At 53.8% G+C, this 20,719-nt stretch overlaps 7 protein-coding genes across 7 annotated transcripts in view; 4 read left to right on the forward strand and 3 right to left on the reverse strand.

The window, feature by feature from the left end:
• BDZ99DRAFT_382396 (uncharacterized protein) overlaps positions 1-504 on the forward strand; it is a gene marked incomplete at both ends in the record, with an annotated part of 865 nt that extends 361 nt beyond the window's left edge. Inside the window, 2 exons of the mRNA XM_033715274.1 lie at positions 244-348; positions 411-504. Of these exons, the coding sequence (XP_033580099.1) occupies positions 244-348; positions 411-504 (199 nt within the window). The remainder of the gene's footprint in view (positions 1-243; positions 349-410) is intronic.
• Positions 505-1,869: 1,365 nt separating this feature from the next.
• On the reverse strand, positions 1,870-2,699 carry BDZ99DRAFT_250258 (uncharacterized protein). Its single transcript, XM_033713669.1, has one exon. The coding sequence runs from the start codon at positions 2,529-2,531 to the stop codon at positions 2,157-2,159; it is 375 nt and encodes a 124-aa protein (XP_033580100.1). The 5' UTR covers positions 2,532-2,699; the 3' UTR covers positions 1,870-2,156.
• Positions 2,700-4,762: 2,063 nt separating this feature from the next.
• BDZ99DRAFT_250320 (14-3-3 protein epsilon) lies at positions 4,763-5,831 on the reverse strand. The gene is made up of 4 exons (XM_033713670.1): positions 5,676-5,831; positions 5,317-5,623; positions 5,016-5,257; positions 4,763-4,967 (listed from the first exon to the last, which is right to left on the reverse strand). Exons 1-4 carry the CDS (start codon positions 5,737-5,739, stop codon positions 4,852-4,854), a joined length of 729 nt encoding a protein of 242 aa, XP_033580101.1. The 5' UTR covers positions 5,740-5,831; the 3' UTR covers positions 4,763-4,851.
• Positions 5,832-6,907: 1,076 nt separating this feature from the next.
• BDZ99DRAFT_411634 (uncharacterized protein) lies at positions 6,908-7,603 on the forward strand (the record flags this gene model as incomplete). The annotated part of the gene is made up of 3 exons (XM_033716625.1): positions 6,908-7,305; positions 7,397-7,462; positions 7,537-7,603. Coding segments are annotated over exons 1-3 (261 nt in total), but the record flags the coding sequence as incomplete, so codon positions are not given.
• Positions 7,604-8,990: 1,387 nt separating this feature from the next.
• BDZ99DRAFT_382476 (uncharacterized protein) lies at positions 8,991-9,780 on the reverse strand (the record flags this gene model as incomplete). Its single annotated transcript, XM_033715278.1, has 3 exons — positions 8,991-9,209; positions 9,274-9,397; positions 9,461-9,780. 3 exons carry the CDS (start codon positions 9,778-9,780, stop codon positions 8,991-8,993), a joined length of 663 nt encoding a protein of 220 aa, XP_033580103.1.
• A 2,201-nt stretch (positions 9,781-11,981) lies between these two features.
• BDZ99DRAFT_381482 (uncharacterized protein) lies at positions 11,982-13,658 on the forward strand (the record flags this gene model as incomplete). The annotated part of the gene is made up of 4 exons (XM_033715240.1): positions 11,982-12,045; positions 12,098-12,523; positions 12,575-12,870; positions 12,963-13,658. The coding sequence occupies 4 exons, from the start codon at positions 11,982-11,984 to the stop codon at positions 13,656-13,658; spliced, it is 1,482 nt and encodes a 493-aa protein (XP_033580104.1).
• Positions 13,659-15,668: 2,010 nt separating this feature from the next.
• On the forward strand, positions 15,669-20,313 carry BDZ99DRAFT_460435 (two-component histidine kinase-like protein). The gene is made up of 5 exons (XM_033719385.1): positions 15,669-16,900; positions 16,950-19,702; positions 19,756-20,040; positions 20,096-20,127; positions 20,174-20,313. Exons 1-4 carry the CDS (start codon positions 16,003-16,005, stop codon positions 20,120-20,122), a joined length of 3,963 nt encoding a protein of 1,320 aa, XP_033580105.1. The 5' UTR covers positions 15,669-16,002; the 3' UTR covers positions 20,123-20,127; positions 20,174-20,313.
• The last annotated feature ends 406 nt before the right edge of the window (positions 20,314-20,719 follow it).

Raw genomic sequence — 20,719 nt, forward strand, 5'->3', positions numbered from 1 at the left:
CATTTTCATCATTTTCATCATTTTCATCATTTTCATCATTTTCATCATTTTCATCATTTTCATCATTTTCATCATTTTCATCATTTTCATCATTTTCATCATTCCCCTCATCAGTACGCTCGGGCATTGCATCTCAACAAACGTCGCCGGAGCATCTGCGTCATTGTCGAGAGACTGTCACCCCTGACGCCGAAAACGCCACCACGGACTCCTACAAGCGCAGTCATCACTAACGCTCTCCAGACAAGCCAAGGCTCTCCAGGCCAGCCTGCTCGAGATCGTAGACCGTGTCGAGGTTGTCCGGTCTGAACACGAGAAGTTGGAAGGCGGTAACAAATTCCTACAATCGTAAGAACGCCCACTTTCCATTTTCCGTTTCACCTGATGAACATCGAACTAACAGTACCTAGATATATCGGAGAGCTCATGCAGACAAGCAAAATCACGTCGAGCGGAGCGGCGAAAAGCAAAGGCAAAGGAAAAGGCCGCATTGGTGCAAAATGACTTCATGGCCTCGCCGTCTCGGATACCGTCACAGATGCCTATGTCACGACCCCAACAATATTAGGACGATCTCTCCCCATCATCCTAAACACCCAAGCAACAAGAACATCAACCGCATGAATTGACAGCGTTTACGAAGCGGTGCATGGTGGGTTTGCGTTACGGCGTTAATTGTTCCACCCTGCCTATTGCATCGCCCTCGACCTCTTTTGGACCGGGGAACCATTTGACGAAACGGGCCGCATTTCACCTACCTTCTCGTCATCATCCCTCGTTTCCAATATCGAGGCCACATTTACTTTCTTCTCCACACAACCCTTTATTCCCATACTACTTTCCACTTTTGTGCTGCAAATCGCCCACGGTCCGGCCATCTCTATCTCGGCCAAGGAAAAAATTATCACATAGATAATCGGCTACATTCTGCCTATTCTCTTCTCCACCGCCCACATACCTAATTCGGGCCATCCACATTTCACTGGGACACACCCGCATCTCCAAGGCCGGCAACTGGTTCTTCTGTTTCCTCCTTGTTCTGTTTCTATTCCTGGGCTTTTTGGTTCATTTGGCATTGGTGTTCATGGTGCTGCGGCGGAACTGGGCATTTTGGGTAAACTTGCGCTGCTACTGGGTTATAGTCGCAGGGCGTCTTGGAAACGCTCGCTGTGTATTGCAAATACCGCATAGCCATTCATGTGAGAGAAGGGGGAGTGTCTGACACACGATATATCCACACAATGGAGAATGCGGCCCTGTGAGCGAAAGGGGCGTGTTCAGGAAGTTGGCTGTGGCAAAAAAAGCTTAAGCATATGAATGAAAGAGAAATTCAAATATATATATGTGGCGTGTGTTTTGTGTTGGTGCGGTGACTCGTGATGTTTTGGGCTTACCGGGACGACGCTGTTTCCTTGGGACGTCGGAAGCGGTTGTCAGACCTTTCGAAACACAGCTCGGAAAGGTTATGCGAAGGGCGGGTGTGTTTGGACAGTTTTCGGGCTCGTGGCGCCGCATTAGATTTGAGCCATGCTATTCGCATAACATCACGGGTGTGAATGCGTACAGCCTCTCTTCTCGTCTGGTGGTCCAGCGCTAAAAACTGAATCGATCCTGGTAAACCCCCATTCTAGGCTAGTACTGGACTGGCTTGAGGGGTGATTTGGCTGCTATTTCCCCCTAACCTAGGGAATTGCCCCCCCCCCCCAACACATACGGTAGGGTTTGTGGCTTGGTTTTAGAGCGTGACCACCGGACGTTTGAAGAGAGGCTATATATGTCTAGGTAAGCGGGAGCTAGTCTGTGCGATATAGACTCGATTTAGGGTGTCAAGCTGCTCCACGCCCCTTCGTTTAGGTCAAAGATTCGTGAAAAATAGTTTGAGCAGTGCGATCCCGTGCGCTTTGGAACTTGCGTTTTGGCGTGCTGTTAACTATCAGAGATTCTAAGTTGGATTGTTTCAGTCACACTAGATTGGGGGCCACGGTATCCGAGTTCATTACAGGGGTATACGTTTGCATAATATGGGAGCTCGTCTGCGATTTGTGCTCGATTTTGGGCTTGCTGTTAGTACTGTACACTTTCGTGGTTGCCGGAAAAGATCGGTATCATATCGGGAGCTTGGCGTTAGATTCTGAAGTCGGTGATGTTGCACATGATTAGCCCTCCTGTGCGGCGTCATGCCTCACCACCTTCAGCCCAGCGCCCTCTCTTCGCTGGTATGTCCTCTCGCGCCATTCCTTGAAGCCAGGCGCCCTCCCGGTCCTGAAAAGCGCTGGCGGTCCGTCCGGTGGAATAGCAGCCGGCCTTGCAGCCAAATCTAGTTCCTTATACATCTCGCCGTCTACCGTGATTCTGATAGTTCCAACACTTTCAAAAAGAGTTGCGCCAAATGAAGCGACGTATGTATCCAGATGTGGTGGGGTACAGAAAGCCATGGGCTTATCGACACCCAAATCAAGGACAAACTGATCCAGAGTGCGAAATAGGTAATCAGCAAAGGACTTTGGATGCATCAGATACCGCTTTTCCATATCGCAGTTCTGATAGGATGGAACAGCCCAGTAGCTCCATCAAAAGGCTTCCGGCGCGATCACCGTTCCTTCGGGAAAATTCTTGGGGGTCGGGATATCGAATACAACGGTCTTTATGGTGACTTCAGCGGGTTGGATGGTGTTGACCTTTTTTGGGAATCGTTCGATTGTCGATGCTTTCTCCCAGTACAGCCACTTGTCTTTGCGCTGTTGTTCGAAGGTGACCCCACGTTTGATAGACCCGAACTTCAAGAAGTGGTCTAGCAATGTGTAGAAGTGATAAGCGGGGCCACGTGCGTGGAACCTGGTAAATCTCTTACAGCCTTCAGTCTTGGCCTACCGAAGTGTTGTCGTAAAAGTGGCAATCTGGGATACCACCGCCGGAATGATCGTCCACATAGGTAATAGCAACTGCTCGTCCACCAACAGAATATCGAGGGAGAATTTAGGACCAACCCTATTCAACGCTTTCAAGGTCTCATCGTGGAGTTGCCAGTTCGTTTGCAGCACCCCGCTACAGCTGGGGACGTAATGTTCGGGTCCAAAATAGAATCCTACCACATACGGAAAAACACGCGGACGTCGATCTTCATTCAGCTTTTGCAATGTAACATCCGAGAAAGATTCTAGCATTTCGGCAGGAGGGGGGGAGGACGACGACGTGATAACAAATTCGATGACGACGTCGCGGAGCTCGCGGGGGAGTTGTAGGAGGCGAGACGTCCTGAGCTATTGATAGTACCTTTGTATGAGTACAGTGCGTTGCCATAGATATCCGTACACTCTCCTACCACTGTCTGTGGGACTCCAACGTACTAATAGAAATCGGGGACAGCGGATACACTTACAATCTGCGTACACCCTGCTGGCGTTGTCTGAGGTAGCCTCACAGGTTTAGTAGCTGCCCAAAATGCCGGATTCCTCTCTTATTCGGAATGCTGAAAATACTATGAAGCTCCTCATGCAGCGGCAAACGAGTGTACGGATTTCAATGACGAGGCATTGTAGTTTATCTTTAAAAGGCAAGTTAGTGAGATGAAGTTTTGTAGACAGATTTACAAGATTTTATGTGTGGGTATTGCTTGGCTGCCATCGTACCAGTGGTACTCCTCCAGATTTCCATGGGCGGAACGGGACCTAGCTTCCAAGGTTCGATCTCTGCACGCGGGGCATGAAAAAGGTGGCACTCTATACGTGCGCGTGTCTACCACTGCTTGGGGTGCTTCAATACATTTTCAGGAATCTAGACGGATGTAAGCTTCTTCACTCTGGACTTTGTGGAAACTCGTTGAAGCACCTCAAGCAGTGGTAGACAGGTGCACCTATAAGACGGCGTGGTTGATCAATGTCAATAGCAAGTGGCAATTTCCGAGTCCGTGAGGTATACACACTATTTCTGTGCTTGTGTACGCTTGTCTGGCACCGTTTGAGGTCCTCCAGTATGCTATTATTATTCATGAAATACCAGCTTTGGCAAGCCTGATAGCTCTCCGGGCCGCCTCAGATGGTATTGAATTGCTTGAGTGTGCCACTTTCGTCCTGCCTAGCGTGCTCTGTTAGCCTCCATTTGCTTTGCATGAAATTATCATGCTAAACTCACATAAAAGCAAATGTTATTACAACGACAGCTCCCAGGGCTTTAAATACCGCCATCACCTTCTCCCTCTCCCATCCGTGATTTGACACCTCCAATGCCTCGTCATAGGAATCCGTACACTCCTTCACCGCCGCCTGAGGAGCCTCACAGTATTTTCAGCAATCCCAAGTCTTATTCAGCCAGCGAAAAAGGGCACCTTCATCACATCATCAAACGAAACCCCATACTCCAAAGACTCCTAAATATAATTTTTCCATTTCATTTCCCTAACCGCCTTCTCCTTCCTTCCCGGTGAATCCTCAAAAACAGACTACACAGAACCCCTAAAGCTTTTCAAAGCCTTCTGGTTTGAGTTTCAAAAAGGAGATCGGATGGCAGAGACAGGAGAAGAGGCAAAAAAAGAGGATTCGAGTAAAAGAGGATTCTCTCTAAAAAGACTTTGGTAGTAGAGTGCAGAAGAGCAGCAGTAGCACAAGCAATCCGAGGCTCCGTTCCTTGCGGTTGAACAACTGGTCTTTGCCTGTAAACCCAAATGCAACCGACCATGCACCAATCACTGTCGCCACCGGATACCTTCCCCCATCATCAGAACATCGTCTAAGCCTTAGCCTCCTCAGCCGGGGCAGCCGGGGCCTCAGCGGCCTCGGGCTTTGGCTCCGTAGGAGCGGCAGCTTCGGTGGCAGGTTCAGCAGCTGGCTCGGCCTCGGACGAGGTCCAGAGGGTCTAATTGTGTGAGCGGGGGCTTTGGGTTTGGAGGGAGAAACTTACGAGGTTGTCCCGTAGAAGTTGCATGATGAGAGTGGAATCCTTGTAGGACTCCTCAGAGAGGGTGTCGAGTTCTGCGCGGTGTTAGTCGGGGTATATAGCAACGCGAACAAGATACGTACCAGCGATCGCATCGTCGAAGGCCTGCTTGGCAAGCTGGCATGCCTGGTCGGGCGAGTTGAGGATCTCGTAGTAGAAGACCGAGAAGTTGAGGGCAAGACCAAGGCGGATGGGGTGAGTAGGAGCCAGGTTGGTCTGCGCAACCTCAGTTGCGGCCTTATATGCCTCCAAAGACTTGTCCGCTGAAGTGCGACGCTTATCGCCAATGGCGAACTCAGCGAGGTAACGGTGGTAATCACCCTTCCTATGCGCAGAATTCTTGTTAGGACTCTGATCTTACCGACGTGGGCGCATCGAACTCACATCTTGTGGTAGAAAACCTTGGATTCACCGCTCTCGGCAGACGGGATGAGATGGCCGTCGAGGCACTCCAGGATGTCCTCGCAGATCTTGGCCAGCTCGGCCTCGATTTTCTGGCGGTACTCCTTGATCAGACCGACCTGCGCCTCGTTGCCCTTGGACTCCTCCTTTTGTTCGATGGATGTGACGATTCTCCACGACGCGCGGCGGGCCCCAATGACGTTCTTGTAGGCAACGGATAGCAAGTTCCGCTCCTCGACGCTGAGTTCTTGGTCTGCGGAGGCCACAGCCTTCATGTTCTCCACCATTTCTGCGCAAACGGTTAGACTTGTAGGGCTGACGGGAACAGACACGGCACTCACCCTCATAACGCTCGGCCTGCTCGGCCAACTTGGCCAGGTAGACGGAGTTTTCGTAGGAGCTCATTGTGAATTTGTGATCTAGAGAGGTCAGCGATTGTTGCTAGACTGCTAAGTGTTTGCGCAGATGCGAGGTCGATGAAAAAGCCGTCTCGTGAAAGTCGGATCGCTCCAGAGTCGTCGCTGGGTGAATGAGGGGAAGATTGAGCGCCCACGGCAAGATCTTCGCCAACTCGATCGTAATCGTATTGAATGAACGGGAGCCTGCGTGAAACGGGTGCAGATTCGAGCGGCTGTGCCTCATGTAGGATAGCGCAAGCGGCGCTGTCTAGCTGCGCCCGAGGGGGGTGTTGCAAGAAGCCGGTCTCGAGACGTCCAGACAAGCGGAACGACGGCGGAGGGCGGATTTGCGAGGCAGTGCCAATGGCAGACTGCTATGGACCACCAGAGCAATGCGGCTACGATGCCAACAGGCTTCTATAGTGCTGGCGGCGCAGGGCGACGTTGAGGCTGCTGGGGGGAGTGGGCAGAGAGGGGATGACGAAAGGGCACAATCGCAAAGGGCACAGGCCTACCTTGGAAACCAGTTCAGGAGTGTGAGGGTGCAGAGGCGTGCTCGGAGAGACGGGCTACAGTGCGGCAGCGGGCGACTCGGGTTGGATGGGGGAGGGTTGGTGTAGAGGCTGGTTGGGGAGACGGTGTTGATGGACTGCGGACGAAGTTGATGGGTGTTGGAAGGAGAGGCACGGCCCTTGGCTGATTTAAGCCCACTACGCCCACCACCACCACCAGCCAGCCGTGCCAGCCCAGGTGACTCGCCGAAGCCGATGATCGAAGACGACGGGCCAGGCTTTGCCATTGCATGCCCTGGTATATTCACTGCGTTCTGAGTCCCTGCGAATGCCGCACTTGAGCTGTTCTCCTCAACCAGGCGTCCACGCTATGCACCATTCAGGCGGACTCGAGGCTGCCATGGCCCTTTCCTGCCGGGTCCTCCATGACTACCGCCTCACAAGCTGGACACAGAAGCCACGACCTGGCTCCGGAGGCAGGCACCGAGTACGTGGCCGTCAGATGCACTGGACTGGCACTCATGTCCCGGGAACATCCATACTAAATCATAGATCGAGTATGGTGGCTGCACACAGCTCCAGCCTGCAATGCCATTCTATATTTGTCGATGTGACGTGCTTGTGCATATATCTGAACACTTGACAACAGCGGCATCAACCGCGGGCACAACCATGAATTGCCCGACCCATGGCTCACATCTCCCAGCTTCAGCCCATGCGGCAAACCCTCCCTGAACATCACCCGATGTCGACTGCTCGATCTGATCTCTGCAGCGGGGGTGACTGCGAATTCCACATCACGTGTAGTTCTCCGCACGGGGCAACCCGGGACGTAGGAGCTTGCTTCATAAGTTCGTCACCAGATCCTCAACCTCATCTACAAATTGACCCCCGCCACCACCCGTAACCGCCATCACGAAGCCAACGCTCACAATGCTCCGCACACACTTCATCAAGACCGCTCGCATCGCCGTGCCCCGCCGGCTGCTCTCCACCACACCGCGGGTTATGGCCGGCGAAACGGGCTCTGGTGCCTCCCGCCCTGGCGGCGAGCGTGCTGGGTACGTCTCCTCCCCATCAATGCCCCTAGACCCTTGTGCAATTCTTGCAATTCCAGCGCCTTCAAAGCTGACCGCTGATTCTCTTCCCCAGTGATGCTTTCACCAAGCGCGAGCGCTCTGCCGAGGAGTACTACATCCACGAAGAAGAGAAGGCCAAGTACGCCAATTCCTTCCCCCCGCAATCCCACCCCTCCCACAGAGAGCCTGACGGCTAACACCGGCGGCATACAGGCTCTTGGCCATCCGCGAGAAGCTGCGGGCCCAGAAGCAGCACATCGAGGAGCTCGACAAACACATGTACGTCCCCCCGGCCGGCAACCCCACCCACAACCGCAACTCGAAACTGACAAACCGCCGTAGCGCCGACTTGACAAAGGAATCCGGCGGACAGGGCGAGCAAAAGTAAGCGTTTCGGACGCATATACCTACTTGTTGGTGTGAGCAGACGATGACGAGAATCCAGCTAGCTAGCCAGTGAGAAAGACAGCAGCCACGGACAGTCAGTCGAATGAAGCTGGGACAGCGTTTTTAGTAGTCGTTTGATGAGTCGATCGAGCACAGCACAACTGTATATTGTATTTCCACACAGCTCTTGACAAAATTTCAGCGGTTTGACGTGCTTTTGCGAGGATTACCACTCCTTTTTTTATGCATATGATTTGATGGCTTGAGGGTTTCTGGTGTCTTGTGAACGATTACTGCTCGTTCGAGAGAAGGTAGCCAGTGATGGGTGTCTATATTCACTTCTACGGCTCCGAGCGTTTCCACATTCTCTCATGAATGGAACGAGACGTGAGACTTCCTTTCAGCGGATTTCATGCCAGCTTTCGAACCTCTCCAGCACTCGGATTTTCTTCGTATAATCTCCTCTATAGGCAGGGCTTAGGTCAGACCAATCAATGAAAGCATGAATAAGAACTACAACACGCTTACGCTATTTGCACATCGCATCTAACAAACCCCGTTCCTATCCTAGCCTTTCACACTTTCTCTATACCATGGTCATGTATCTACACCTCCTACTTGTGCCTAAGAGAGCAACTACAACATGTTGCATATCCCAGCGTACAAGCCACGCCAAGCAAAACTCACTCCTAACCGTTAATTCTGTACAGACTTCCCACAAATCACCCAAACTCCTGATCCGAGACCAGCATACCACCACTCTTCATGGATATCCGTACACTATCTTGCCGCTGATTGTGGTACCTCACGGTATTTTCCGATTAAGAGAGAAGTACGACATGTTAGACAACTACTAAGCTCGCAAGGTTACCCCAGACAGCGTCAGCAGCATGTACGCAGACTTGAAGTTGTATCTGCTGCCCTCTATCTCTATTAGTACGTTAGAGCCCCACAAACAGTGGCATGAAAGCGTACAGGTATGGCACTGTAGTATCAATCTAAAGTCACTGAAAGACACAAAAGCCATCGAAGAATCGCCAAAAGTGCCCCAACCGATTATTCAAATAATAGAACAGAAGGCTATCTTCCGAAGGATATTTCAATTCCCTGAGCAGAGCCCCCCACACGCTCCATAATTTTAACTCTAGCTCAGCCTTGCCTATCATACAATCCTGAGCCCCCAAGTCCGGTCCGTTCTAAACTGGGATATGCAAGATCAAAAGAACCGTTAACTTTCAAGTCTCTCCATTAAGTGGCACCTCTCCAATGCATGCACCACTTCAACTGACACCCCCAAACCTCTCCGTCCGTCCGCCCCTGAAGCTGCGGTAGAAGTCCTCCGCCGGGTCTGAACCAAGGCCAGACCAGCCGTTCGCACCGCCCAGACGCTGCTGCTCTTTCTGCGCGTTCGCGATCTTGGCCTGTAGCTCTGTGGCTCCGGTATCGATGATTTGGAGCTGGGCGAGATGGGAGTTGAGGACCTTGACGACGGCGGAGAGCTGCAGTTTTCTATCAGCGTACTGTGTATAATGTAATATGGAGGCGTTTGGAAAAAGAGCTTACTGGATCATCAGGCTTGGTAGTCTTGCTCAGCGTCTGCGAAACACCATTAACCTCCTCGATCATCTCAGTGAGATCCTTGTTGAGCTCGTTGAGGCGGTCAGAAAGCTTCTCAGCGAGTTTGTACCTGTATCCACGTTAGCCTGTACATCTTTCCAACCTCCACAGCCAGAAATGAAAAGAAACATACGTGTTCTCCCGCTCTTGATCCGGCCCCTGCAAGTCATTCTTTCCCCCTCTCACCTGCCCTTCCATCATCTCATCAATCTCCGCCTCAAACTTGTCCAGCCAACCCCCCAGCTCATCCTGCGCACTCTCCACATTCGTCAACTGCCGCTCGATCTCCCCCGCGTCCTTGTCCGCGGCGTGTGTCGCGTACCACAGCTTGTTGATCTTGTTCGAGTTCTCCAGGATCGTCTGGTCCCACCCCGCCACGCGCTGTGCCTGGGTCTGGAACTCCTTCTGGTACTTGGAGAGGTCGGATGCCCAGCGCGTGATGATCTCGTCCATGGACTTGTTCTTGAGCCGGGACTGGGGCGTGGGTGAAGGGCCAGAGATGGAGCTGCCGAGCGCGGCGCTTGTGGTGGAGGCGCCTAGGCCACCAGCAGTAGCCGTTGTTGCGGCGGGTTCCGCAGTGGATGTGGTAGCTCCGCTTGTGGTGGCCCCCAGATTGCCGAAGAGGTTGCTGGAGGCAGTGGCGCTCGTCGTCGCCGCACCTGAGGCTGCTGGGACAGATGAACCCCCCCCACCACCAAAGAGACCACTGGGTGCTGCCGACGCCGCACCTGAAGCTGCCGGGGCAGATGTGCCCGGCGCCTGGCTAGTGGGGGCATTTCCACCTTGACCCAAGCCACCGAACAGGCTGCTGGGTGTCGCTCCAGCGTTCGTGCTTGCGGCGCCCGCGCCAGAGCCAGACGGCTTGTTGAATAGATTGCTCATTGGGGACGCAGATGTAGTAGCAGGCTTGGCACCTCCCAAGAAAAGAGAACCGCCGGACGGAGTAGCGGCGCTTGTTGTAGCAGGCTGTGATGCGGTTGGCTGAGATGTAGTGCCTCCGAGACTGAAGGTTGGTGTGTTGCTGGCTGGAGTTGATGATGCAGGTGTAGTGGCGCCGCCAATGCTGAACAAAGGCTTGCCGGGAGTCGGTTGCGTTCCTTGTGCGCTGCTTGTCTGACCTCCGAACAGGTTTGGTCGTGTGGTCGCTGGCTGTTGTCCCTGGGTGGTTTGCGGAGCCGAAGCTGGGGTACCAAGTCCTGATGGTGCTTGGCTAGCAGGTGTGTTGCCGCCGAGGGTAAATCCAGATGAAAGTCCAGACGGTTGGGCCGGCTTGTTGGCTCCTCCAAAAAGATTCGACGACGGAGTTGTTGTGCCTGATCCTGCTGCGCCAAATAGGCTCGGTGTCGATGCAGACGAGGTTGTCGAGGGCTTGCTACCAAACAGACTATTCTGTGCGCCTGGAGTCGCTTGGCTCGCTTGAGCACCGAACAAGCCACCCTTATTGCCTCCTGGGGGTGGTCCTGCGGGTGTGGTTGAGAAGAGACTAGGCTTACTCGGCGCGGGAGTTGCAGAGCCTGCGGCCGCTGAAGTTGTCGGAGGCTTCAAACCTGAACCGCCCGTAGAGCTACCAAATCCGAACCCAGCAGGCGATTGTGCTGGTGTGCCTGTCGTAGCTCCACCGCCAAACAAGCCTCCTCCGCCCGCGCTTGTAGTTGCTGGTTTCTGGAAATTGAAGCCTCCCGCGGAACTGGTATTTCCCGTATTTGCGCCGCCGAAGAGACTTGGGGTTGATGTGCCGGACCCGGGTGTGTTGTTTGTAACTGCGCCGAACAATGGCTTCTGTTGATTTGACCCAGATGTTGGAGTGCCGCCGAATATGCTGCCTCCTCCAGCGCTAGGAGTGTTCTGCGCGCCCGCTCCTCCGAACAGAGAGCCTGCAGGTTTGTTCCCTCCCAGTGAGAAGGGTGAGGCGCCGGATCCGGCGTTTGCATTGCTGCCTCCCCCAAACAGACCACCGCCAGGCGCACCGCCGAACGCGGGCTTCGAAGTGTTGCTTCCGGCGGCATTGCCGAAGCTGAATTTGGGTTTTTCGTCCGACATCGTGCGCTAGTGACGCTGGGTTTTGTGGGTGGTGAGAGTGTCTACAGTATTATTGATGAGCTTCTTGTCCTAGATGGAGGTTTCTCAGGAATGCGGGAACCGACAAGAGCAGTAGCAAAGCTGCGGCGGTGTTTCAGTGGAGTGGGCAGGAGCAAGCACCCGGCGCGAATCGCTTTTAAGGTGGATTGCTGGGGGCGGTGGACATTCACCGCGCTGTCACGCAGAGAATCGCGTCGAGGTCTCAGTTGCTAGGGTTGCACTCCAGAATCACGTGCAGCGCGCCGTATGCTGCTACGGCACGCCAGGAGTGCCAGAGGAGCAGTTTCCCTGGCGAGACTGTGCACAGCCAGGCCGATCGATTCATGTGGTGGGTTTCGTCTCAACGCGCTGCGCCTTCTTCACTGCAACTGAACCCCTCTTGCTGGCTCGCTGAGTCGCTGTTTCTTCTGCAAACGCACATGGAATATACAAACTTCTAGACAATCCCTCCGTTCCACCTTCTAGCACCTCCAGTCCTCTAGTCCTGCATTCCGACTTACAATCAGCATCTGCACACCCAACATCCTCGAACGCCTTCCTCCTCTCTCGTCAGCCTTTTCTTCTTGTCGCCCTTCATGGACGAATTGACCCCTCCCCGCAAGAGCGTGGAGCTGGAGGATCCCGGTGCACACGAGCTAGGTCTGACCGCCTTGACTAGGACCCTCCATATAGAGCTGACAATCGTTGCTAGTGGAATCCTCGAGCGATGAACATTTCTCAGATGCCTCAGAAGGCCGCAAGACACTCCAGGGCGGCGACCGATCCAACGCCGCATCCCCTATCCCCATGACCCGAGTCGAGCGAGTTGATGACGAGCCAAGTTATGGCGAAGTGCCCGGCACAGACGCATACCAGAAGAGGACTCAAGATGCAGTACCAGATGAGGTGGAGATAGTGCCGGATGGGGCCCGCAGCCGCAGCACCTCGAGGCTTCGAGCAGATGATCGGCCTGTTACCCCCGGGGGTTCGCCGGTGCCAAAGACGGTGCTGGAGAAGGTTGATGATGCACCGGCTCATGGAGAGGTCCCTGGAACAGTGGCCCATCAGGTTCGTGCAGCAGATGCTGTTCCCGATGTGATTCTGAAAGTTCCCCAACCACCAGAGAGGAGTGCTGAAGGTACGCATCGTCGGTTTCTTATTCCTGCTTCAATGCGATTGACAGAGCAAGGGTCGCCAACTTCCTCGAACAGATCCCCAATCCTAAGCGTACACGAAGCATACGAGCCCGAATTGCCAGATGGGCCTGCTGCGTCGAAGAATGAGCATAGCGATGACCACCAGAGTGATGGCGAAGGAGAGGATACTGGCGAATTCGGTGATGACTTTGACGATTTCGAAGAAGGCGGCAGCGAGGACGATTTTGGGGACTTTGACGATGGGTTTCAACAGGAGGAGGAGCACACACAACCTTCATTTCGAGAAGTCCCTCCTCAACCTTCCATACCTGTCTCTTCACCGGGTCCTGTAAGTTTCGAGTTATTTGGTTACAAAACGATCATGCGTCTGCTAGTGCCACTCGCGTGATATCAATCAGCTACTAACTTCATGTCCTACAGCCCGTTCTTGATTTCACTGATCTCCTGTCACTCGAACAAGTCACTAGTGCTACACGGTCATACGTCGAAACATTGTTTCCATTGCCGAATGAGACACCAATCATATCCATGGAAGGTGTGAGCTCGAATATCCTCTCCGAACGAAGCCTTTCTCTCTGGTCTCAATTGGTAGCCCCACCACCTTTGCAACCCCCGAACTGGGTACGATCACGGATAAGACGGCTATTCCTAGTTTCTTTGGGAGTCCCAGTCGATCTGGACGAGATTTTACCCGCGAGCAAACAGAAGAAGCTTATTTTACCATCAATCAACATTCCAGGAGACCGGTCTCCACGCCCATCTTCAGATGAGCGGTCAAACGGTGCCATAACACGACTAAAGCAAGGAAATACTTCCTCTGCATCGGTGGACTCATCAGCATCAAAGGCTGAACGAAAGCGGAGAGGGCCCCCTCCGCCGCCTCAGCTGGATATCAGCTCTACAACAATGCTGTGCTCGACCACGGAGGCAGCCCTCAGCAACTTTACCGACGACGAACTGCGAAGCCATGTCCAACGCCTGACCGAACTGAAACAAACGGGCATAGAGGTGGTTGCCTACTGGACGAAGCGCTTGGAGAGCGCGCTGGGCGACAAGGAGGCCTTCGAAGGGGTCATTGAGAACTTGGTGATGCACGCAAAGAAGGTCAGGAAATGAGTAGGTTGAGAGAAGACACCAATAACGATCTACCGCATGCCAAAGATCTTGTTGGGCTTGCCAGTCTTGGTCTTCTTTGGGACTCAACTGTACAAGAGGCATTGGGCCGATCCCCGACCTGACGCAGAGGATGAGGATGCAGAAGATGAGGGCATAGAACATGAACTCTAAGTGGTCGACATTGCCAGAGAAGATGCGGATGAGACTCTCCGGTGATTAGGTACGATATCGCTGGACGATGCCGTCGATCAGAGTATCATAGCAGCGCATTAGCGTCTTGTTTCATGCCGCCAGGCCATTGAGATGGTGGAGTTATATAGCTGAGCGTAAGGTGGCAGCGGAGATGTTCCAAATGACTCGCGCTACAATTGGCAAACGTCGGGATCTAAGAGCCTTATGGCGCGTAATTCAAAACTTATACCCATACCCACCCGAGAGAGCACATAATGGGAGGCACCTATAAGGGCACAACACTGAGATAGAAGGCCCGAGGGTATTTCTAATCCTAGCAGTGCTTGTACTATAGCTAAACACCTGTCCGCCTGCTAAACAACGGAAGCTCGAATAATAAACAGTGTAGAACGCTAGACAGCTCCCTAATAGACGATGTGCTCTACTACCACTCATATACTAGAATTCTGCTTCGGCCGTCACTAGTCTGAATTTCTGAGGCCCGACGTTGGAAGCGATGAGGATCCTGATCTCGACGATTGGTTTCACCCTGGCATGATGAAGCATGCTGTCGATCAGAGCTGCACAGCGTTGTCACAGTGCCGTGTTCCATCCCGCTGGGCGAGTCTGGACCAAGGTTGAGTATCCGACTATGCGTAAGCGTGGCGACGGAAGAAGGTCGGGTTGGCACACTCCGGTACCCACCTGTCTACTGTGCATGGCGTGGAGTTGAGGTTGGATGCCCCCACCAGGCGAGAGTCAGACGACCAACGTCCCCGGTGAAATGCCAAGTCGCCCATTGGAGTGCCGTAACGAGGCTGTATAGGACAGAATAGTTACTCGGTACGCAGCAGCGAATCGCGCTGTCGCAATATAAAACGAATCCAGCTTTCATGCAGCAGCCCTGGAGCAAGTCGTCGAGTGAGGCCCCGCGTCAGCAGGCCAGCCGGTGGTTCACTAGGCGTGCTAAGTTTCCACTAAAAGACCCTGAGCGGGTGCCGCGATACAGCGCTAAGCAGATGGGGGTGAAATCGGCACGGCATCTTAAAACCGTACCACGCTGCCCTCTCCTTTCACCACCGCCGAAACAGCGGTCGAAACACTCGCGGCTGCTCGATCCGCGCTGCAGGAGATGAGGCATGCGGTGGCTGCCTTGGTTCGGCAGCGATGCACAACCCGCCGCCCGACGCCCACCGGCCCTCTGCAGTCACTCCCACGGCCTCATTTTCAGACACGAGCACATCACCGCTTGGCGCCGCCATGCAGCCACGCTGCAGCTGGACGAGAAGATGCAGCGGAGGCCGCCTGCAGCGCACAACGGCCGACAGACGGCAGCACGGCTGCGGCTGGGGCCAGGGGCGGCGCGGCAGGCTGCAACTTGTGCATGCTGCTGATATGGGCTTTCTGATATCAACGAGGCCGGATGCCGCGTTGAGCTCTGCACGAGCCGGCCTGGCACGGACCGACGTCATCGGCCGTCGCAATTGGCGTGACGGGGTGGAGATGCGCTTCGGGGCCATACGGGCCACTCAGGCGTGCGCCTCCACTTGCGCGCGGCCGCCCGTCGAGCTGCGGTGGACGAGGGCATAAAGAAGCTGCTTTTGCGGCCCTCGACCGCCTTGAACGCGCCTTTATACGCAGCGGCGGCCAGGGCACGAACAAAGCCCTCCGGCGCCTCTCCGCTCATCGCTGCCCCAGAGCGCCACCGGCTTGAAGGCCAAGCGGCGCCGTGGACGGGCGCTTTGCTAGTAATGGATGTGAATTTATCGCCGATCGCCCTATCCAGACGGCCGCCGTTGCTCTCACCCCTTCTCTGCCTCGCACCCGCACCCTCTGCACCAGCACATCGTGAAGAGTTTGCCGTTTGCTGCTCCGTCGCTGCCAGTCCCGTGCCTTGTGTCGTCCGAGTCGACCCGTCCAGCGCAAGTTGCCACCGCGCCAACTCCCTAACCACCGAGCAGACAGACCGCCCGGTCAGTCAGCGGGGGAACCTGGGCACCACGATCCCTTGCAACGAGCCCTCCCCACTATCCGCATACTCCAGCTTGTCTGCGCTGTCAGTGTCGCCTACCCGTCCGCCACCGCCTATAGACCTTGACATACACCTTCGACGGCACCGCACTCCTGCTCTCACCAATGCCCGCATAGAGCTCGCCGCCCTCTCCGTGCCGCGATGTCTCTCGACAGCTCCTCGGCCCTGGTCGACATCATCTCGAACCTCGCCAAGCAGCACGATCCTGTAGTCGATGTCTCGTTCCCCGGCCAGATAGCCGTCAACGGCTCCAAGTCAGGCATCTCGCTGCCCGGTCCTGACTCTGCCGACAAAGGCGCCCTCGAGCGCGAGCTCACCGCGCTCGCCGCCCGCATCCAGTACCTGGAAGCCAAGGCCTCGACGGTCAACAACCGCAACTTTCCCATAACCCCTGGCGAGCCCACCACATCGCCCTTCCTGAGCGAAGGGCCGACGCCGACATCTTGGAATACAGGGCCTATAGCACGTCGGATATCTGGCTCGCTCAAGGAGCAAAGAGCCAACTGGGTAACCAACTGGCTGTCGGCGAGGGAGTCGAGCAATGGCGAGTCGCAGACGCCCACGGCAGCGCTCACCGAGGAGCAGCTCGGTTACCTCCGGGACCACCTCAACAAGCAGGCCGACCAGATTAAGAACCAGCGCGAGCACATCGACAACCTCAGCCAAGAGGTGAACAAGCAGCTGAAGAACCAGGACATTGCATTTGGACATGGAATCGAAGACATTGGCGCTCTCAAGCGGGAGCTAGGCAAGCACCAGCAAGCCAATCTCGCTTTCCAGAAGGCTCTCCGAGAAATTGGTAACATCGTCACGGCCGTCGCCAATGGCGACTTGAGTAAAAAGGTTTTGATACACGCCAAGGAAATGGACCCTGAAATTACTACCTTCAAACGCACTATCAACAAAATGGTGGATCAGCTCCAAGACTTCGCCAGCCAAGTTACGTTCCTCGCCAAAGAAGTCGGTACCGAAGGCCGTCTTGGTGGGCAGGCCAATCTCCCAGGTGTGGATGGTATCTGGGCTGAATTGACTGACAGCGGTAAGATCTCAGCACCGAGTTGAACGGGTCCCCGACTAATAAACTGCAGTGAACGTCATGGCGAAAAATCTGACCGAGCAAGTGCGCGAGATCGCGGTCGTAACTACCGCTGTGGCTCACGGAGATCTGAGCCGCAAGATTGAAAGGCCGGCACGCGGCGAGATTCTACAACTCCAACAAACGATAAATACCATGGTGGACCAACTACGATCTTTCGCGACAGAAGTGACAAGAGTAGCCCGCGACGTCGGAACTGAGGGTGTTCTGGGTGGCCAAGCACAAATCGAGGGTGTGAAGGGCATGTGGAACGATCTGACCGTGAACGTGAACGCCATGGCGTCCAATCTGACCACGCAAGTGCGAGACATTGCTCAGGTTACTACGGCTGTCGCGCAAGGAAATCTAACACGAAAAGTAGAAGCAGAGTGCAAAGGTGAGATCCTAGAACTCAAGAAAACAATCAACTCTATGGTCGATCAACTTCAACAATTCGCCCACGAAGTCACGAAAATCGCCCGCGAGGTCGGTTCGGAAGGTCGACTTGGTGGGCAAGCTACAGTGCATGGAGTTGAAGGCACTTGGAAAGATTTGACGGAGAACGTCAACGGTATGGCCATGAATCTTACCACCCAAGTGCGAGAGATTGCCGAAGTCACAACAGCCGTAGCAAGGGGCGATCTGAGTAAGAAAGTCAAGGCAGAAGTCCAAGGAGAGATTCTGTCACTGAAGATTACAATCAATACCATGGTGGACCGCCTCAACACCTTTGCCCAAGAAGTCAGCAAAGTCGCGCGAGAAGTAGGCACTGATGGCAATCTTGGAGGCCAAGCACAAGTCGAGAACGTTGAAGGCAAGTGGAAAGATTTGACTGACAATGTCAACACTATGGCGCAAAATCTTACACTTCAGGTGCGGAGTATCTCTGAGGTCACACAAGCTATCGCCAAGGGCGACATGACACGACGAGTTCACGTGGACGCAGAAGGAGAAATTCGACTTTTGAAAGACACGATCAACGACATGGTTACCCGTCTGGATGATTGGTCGCTTGCCGTAAAGCGTGTGGCTCGAGACGTGGGTGTGGATGGAAAGATGGGTGGACAAGCCGATGTACGAGACATCGACGGCCGTTGGAAAGAGATCACGACCGACGTCAACACCATGGCCCAGAATCTTACCTCCCAGGTTCGCGCTTTTGGCGACATCACCAATGCCGCTATGGAGGGTAAATTCACCCAGATCACCGTGGAAGCCTCTGGAGAAATGGACGAGCTCAAGAGGAAGATCAACCAGATGGTGTCCAGTCTGCGCGAAAGTATACAAAGGAACACCGCCGCAAGAGAGGCTGCCGAATTGGCCAATAAGACGAAATCCGAGTTCCTCGCCAACATGAGTCACGAGATTCGAACGCCCATGAATGGTATCATTGGCATGACACAACTTACCTTGGATACCGACCTCACACACTCGCAACGGGAGATGCTTACCATCGTACACAACCTTGCAGGCCAGCTCCTCACCATCATTGACGACATCCTCGATATCAGCAAGATCGAGGCTAACCGAATGGTGATGGAAGAAATTCCGTTCTCATTGCGTGGGACTATTTTTAATGCTCTGAAGTCTTTGGCTTCAAGAGCGAATGAGCGGAAACTCAACCTCGCATACGAAGTTGATAGCACTGTTCCTGACTACGTCGTTGGAGACTCGTTCAGGTTGAGACAAATCATTCTGAATCTCGTTGGAAACGCCATCAAATTCACCGAGACTGGCGAAGTCAAGGTTGCCATCTCCATGGCATCGCAAGTTGCATGCGGCGCTGACCAGTATATGTTCATGTTTGCTGTATCCGATACAGGTATTGGCATTCGAGGAGACAAGCTTAATCTCATCTTCGACACTTTCCAGCAGGCCGATGGATCAACCACACGAAAGTTCGGCGGAACCGGTCTTGGATTATCCATTTCCAAACGTCTCGTGACCCTCATGGGTGGAGATATGTGGGTTACCTCTGACTATGGCAAGGGCAGCACTTTCTTCTTTACTTGCAAGGTCCGCCTGGGAAGCTCAGATCTGAGTGCCATACAGCCTCAGCTCAACCCCTACAGCAAGCACACTGTCCTTTTTGTTGACCAAGGCAACACTGGATGTGGAGATGAGGTAGTTAGTCACCTGAAGGCCTTGAATCTCGTCCCGCATGTCGTCAACAGGGCCGAAGATGTTCCCATGATGGACATGAAGACGCCATCCGGTGTGGCTTATGACTGCGTTATTGTTGACTGCGACGTTACTGCAAGGCAGCTACGTGCGGCTGAAAGATTCAAGTACATCCCTCTAGTGATGGTAACACCTCGCGTATCGATAAGTCTGAAATCGGCACTAGAAGATGGAATTTCCAGCTACATGACAACCCCTTGTCTGCCAATCGATCTAGGCAATGCGCTTATTCCAGCTCTGGACGGCCGAGCTGCGCCATCGATATCCGACCACTCGAAGTCGTTCAACATTCTGCTGGCGGAAGACAATGCTGTCAATCAGCGGTTGGCTGTGAAGATTTTGGAGAAGTACCATCACACCGTTACTGTGGCAAACAATGGCTTGGAAGCGTTGCTGCATATTCAAAAGAAACGATATGATGTCGTTTTGATGGACGTGCAGATGCCTGTAATGGGTGGATTTGAAGCAACCGCCAAGATTAGAGATTGGGAACGTGAAAGCGGTCTTTCCCCAACTCCAGTCATCGCCTTGACTGCACACGCTATGGTTGGCGATCGCGAGAAGTGCCTTGCGGCACAGATGGACGTAAGTTATTCCCGTCTTTCGTGAATGACAAGACTGGTACTAATCAATCTTAGGACTACCTCTCGAAACCACTGAAACAGAACCAGCTTATCCAAACCATTCTCCGATGTGCGACGCTTGGCGGTGCTCTGCTGGAGCAACAACACAACGCCATCCAGAACAGAAATGCGATGGACCACATGGGCCCAGAGGTCAATATAAGTCCGAGCACACCGGGTGCATCGACCGGAAACACCCCGCGTCGACCGCAGCTCGAACCGAGGGGCTTCACGGAGCGAGGTGCTCAGGCAGAAAGCCCATCTTTACTGGCAGCGGACCAGCAGGACCCTGTTGACAGGGTGAGTGACGCAACAGACTGCCCTTTTACGATACGGATGCTGACACAACATGTAGCTGTTACTGCGCTCCCATAGCAGTTAGTCCAGGTTTGCAATAAACGATGGATGAAGTTCGATACTAATAGTATTAAAGTTGCCGACGAATGGGGCCGCATGTCGTGAAGAGAGCGAGAGCCGGAGAGAAACGTCGCAAGATGTCGCTGTTCTTGGTCGCGCGGATACCCACAGACCGAAATCTTGATGCCTGACACACTGGCATCAAATAAGGGGCATCGTTCGGGGCATGTTGAATCCCGAGTTTTTGGTGAAGGAGACGCGGGCGAACTATTCTCACATTTTCTTATCCTCTTGTTTTTGTGGAGTGAAGTGGGTGGGATGGGCATTGGTGTTTAGGTGGAGGGTTCAAGGCTCTCGACGGGACGGCCTGCGGAAGTTGTGTATTTTTCATTACAGACACGCGGGCGGGCATTGGGTATCATTTATCTGTTGTGCAGCATTTTCTAGGATGGCCTTTCCTTTTTTTTTCTCGTCTCTTACTCTTCGATTCGATTCGACTTACCTACTTTTTCTGCCTGTGGCTTGTATGGCCCGTGACCTGTGTTGAGGACCGGGCATTTTGGAGAGGTGTGCGTGTGAGAGAATATCCTTGACGGTGGTTCCCAGCGATGACTTAGCTGGA

Source organism: Mytilinidion resinicola (genome assembly GCF_010093595.1).
Source record: "Mytilinidion resinicola strain CBS 304.34 unplaced genomic scaffold BDZ99scaffold_5, whole genome shotgun sequence".
Classification (NCBI taxonomy): Eukaryota; Fungi; Ascomycota; class Dothideomycetes; order Mytilinidiales; family Mytilinidiaceae; genus Mytilinidion; species Mytilinidion resinicola.

What these genes read in the sequence shown, in the direction of transcription:
- BDZ99DRAFT_250258 (XM_033713669.1), bottom strand. Translation starts at nt 2,531, where the DNA reads ATGGAAAAGCGGTATCTGATGCATCCAAAGTCCTTTGCTGATTACCTA.
- BDZ99DRAFT_250320 (XM_033713670.1), bottom strand. Translation starts at nt 5,739, where the DNA reads ATGAGCTCCTACGAAAACTCCGTCTACCTGGCCAAGTTGGCCGAGCAG. An exon ending in AAGGTTTTCTACCACAAGAT is followed by an intron (nt 5,258 to 5,316) that starts GTGAGTTCGATG and finishes TTCTGCGCATAG; the next exon opens with GAAGGGTGATTACCACCGTT. An exon ending in CTTCGACGATGCGATCGCTG is followed by an intron (nt 4,968 to 5,015) that starts GTACGTATCTTG and finishes AACACCGCGCAG; the next exon opens with AACTCGACACCCTCTCTGAG.
- BDZ99DRAFT_460435 (XM_033719385.1), top strand. Translation starts at nt 16,003, where the DNA reads ATGTCTCTCGACAGCTCCTCGGCCCTGGTCGACATCATCTCGAACCTC. An exon ending in GGCTGAATTGACTGACAGCG is followed by an intron (nt 16,901 to 16,949) that starts GTAAGATCTCAG and finishes AATAAACTGCAG; the next exon opens with TGAACGTCATGGCGAAAAAT. An exon ending in GCCTTGCGGCACAGATGGAC is followed by an intron (nt 19,703 to 19,755) that starts GTAAGTTATTCC and finishes AATCAATCTTAG; the next exon opens with GACTACCTCTCGAAACCACT.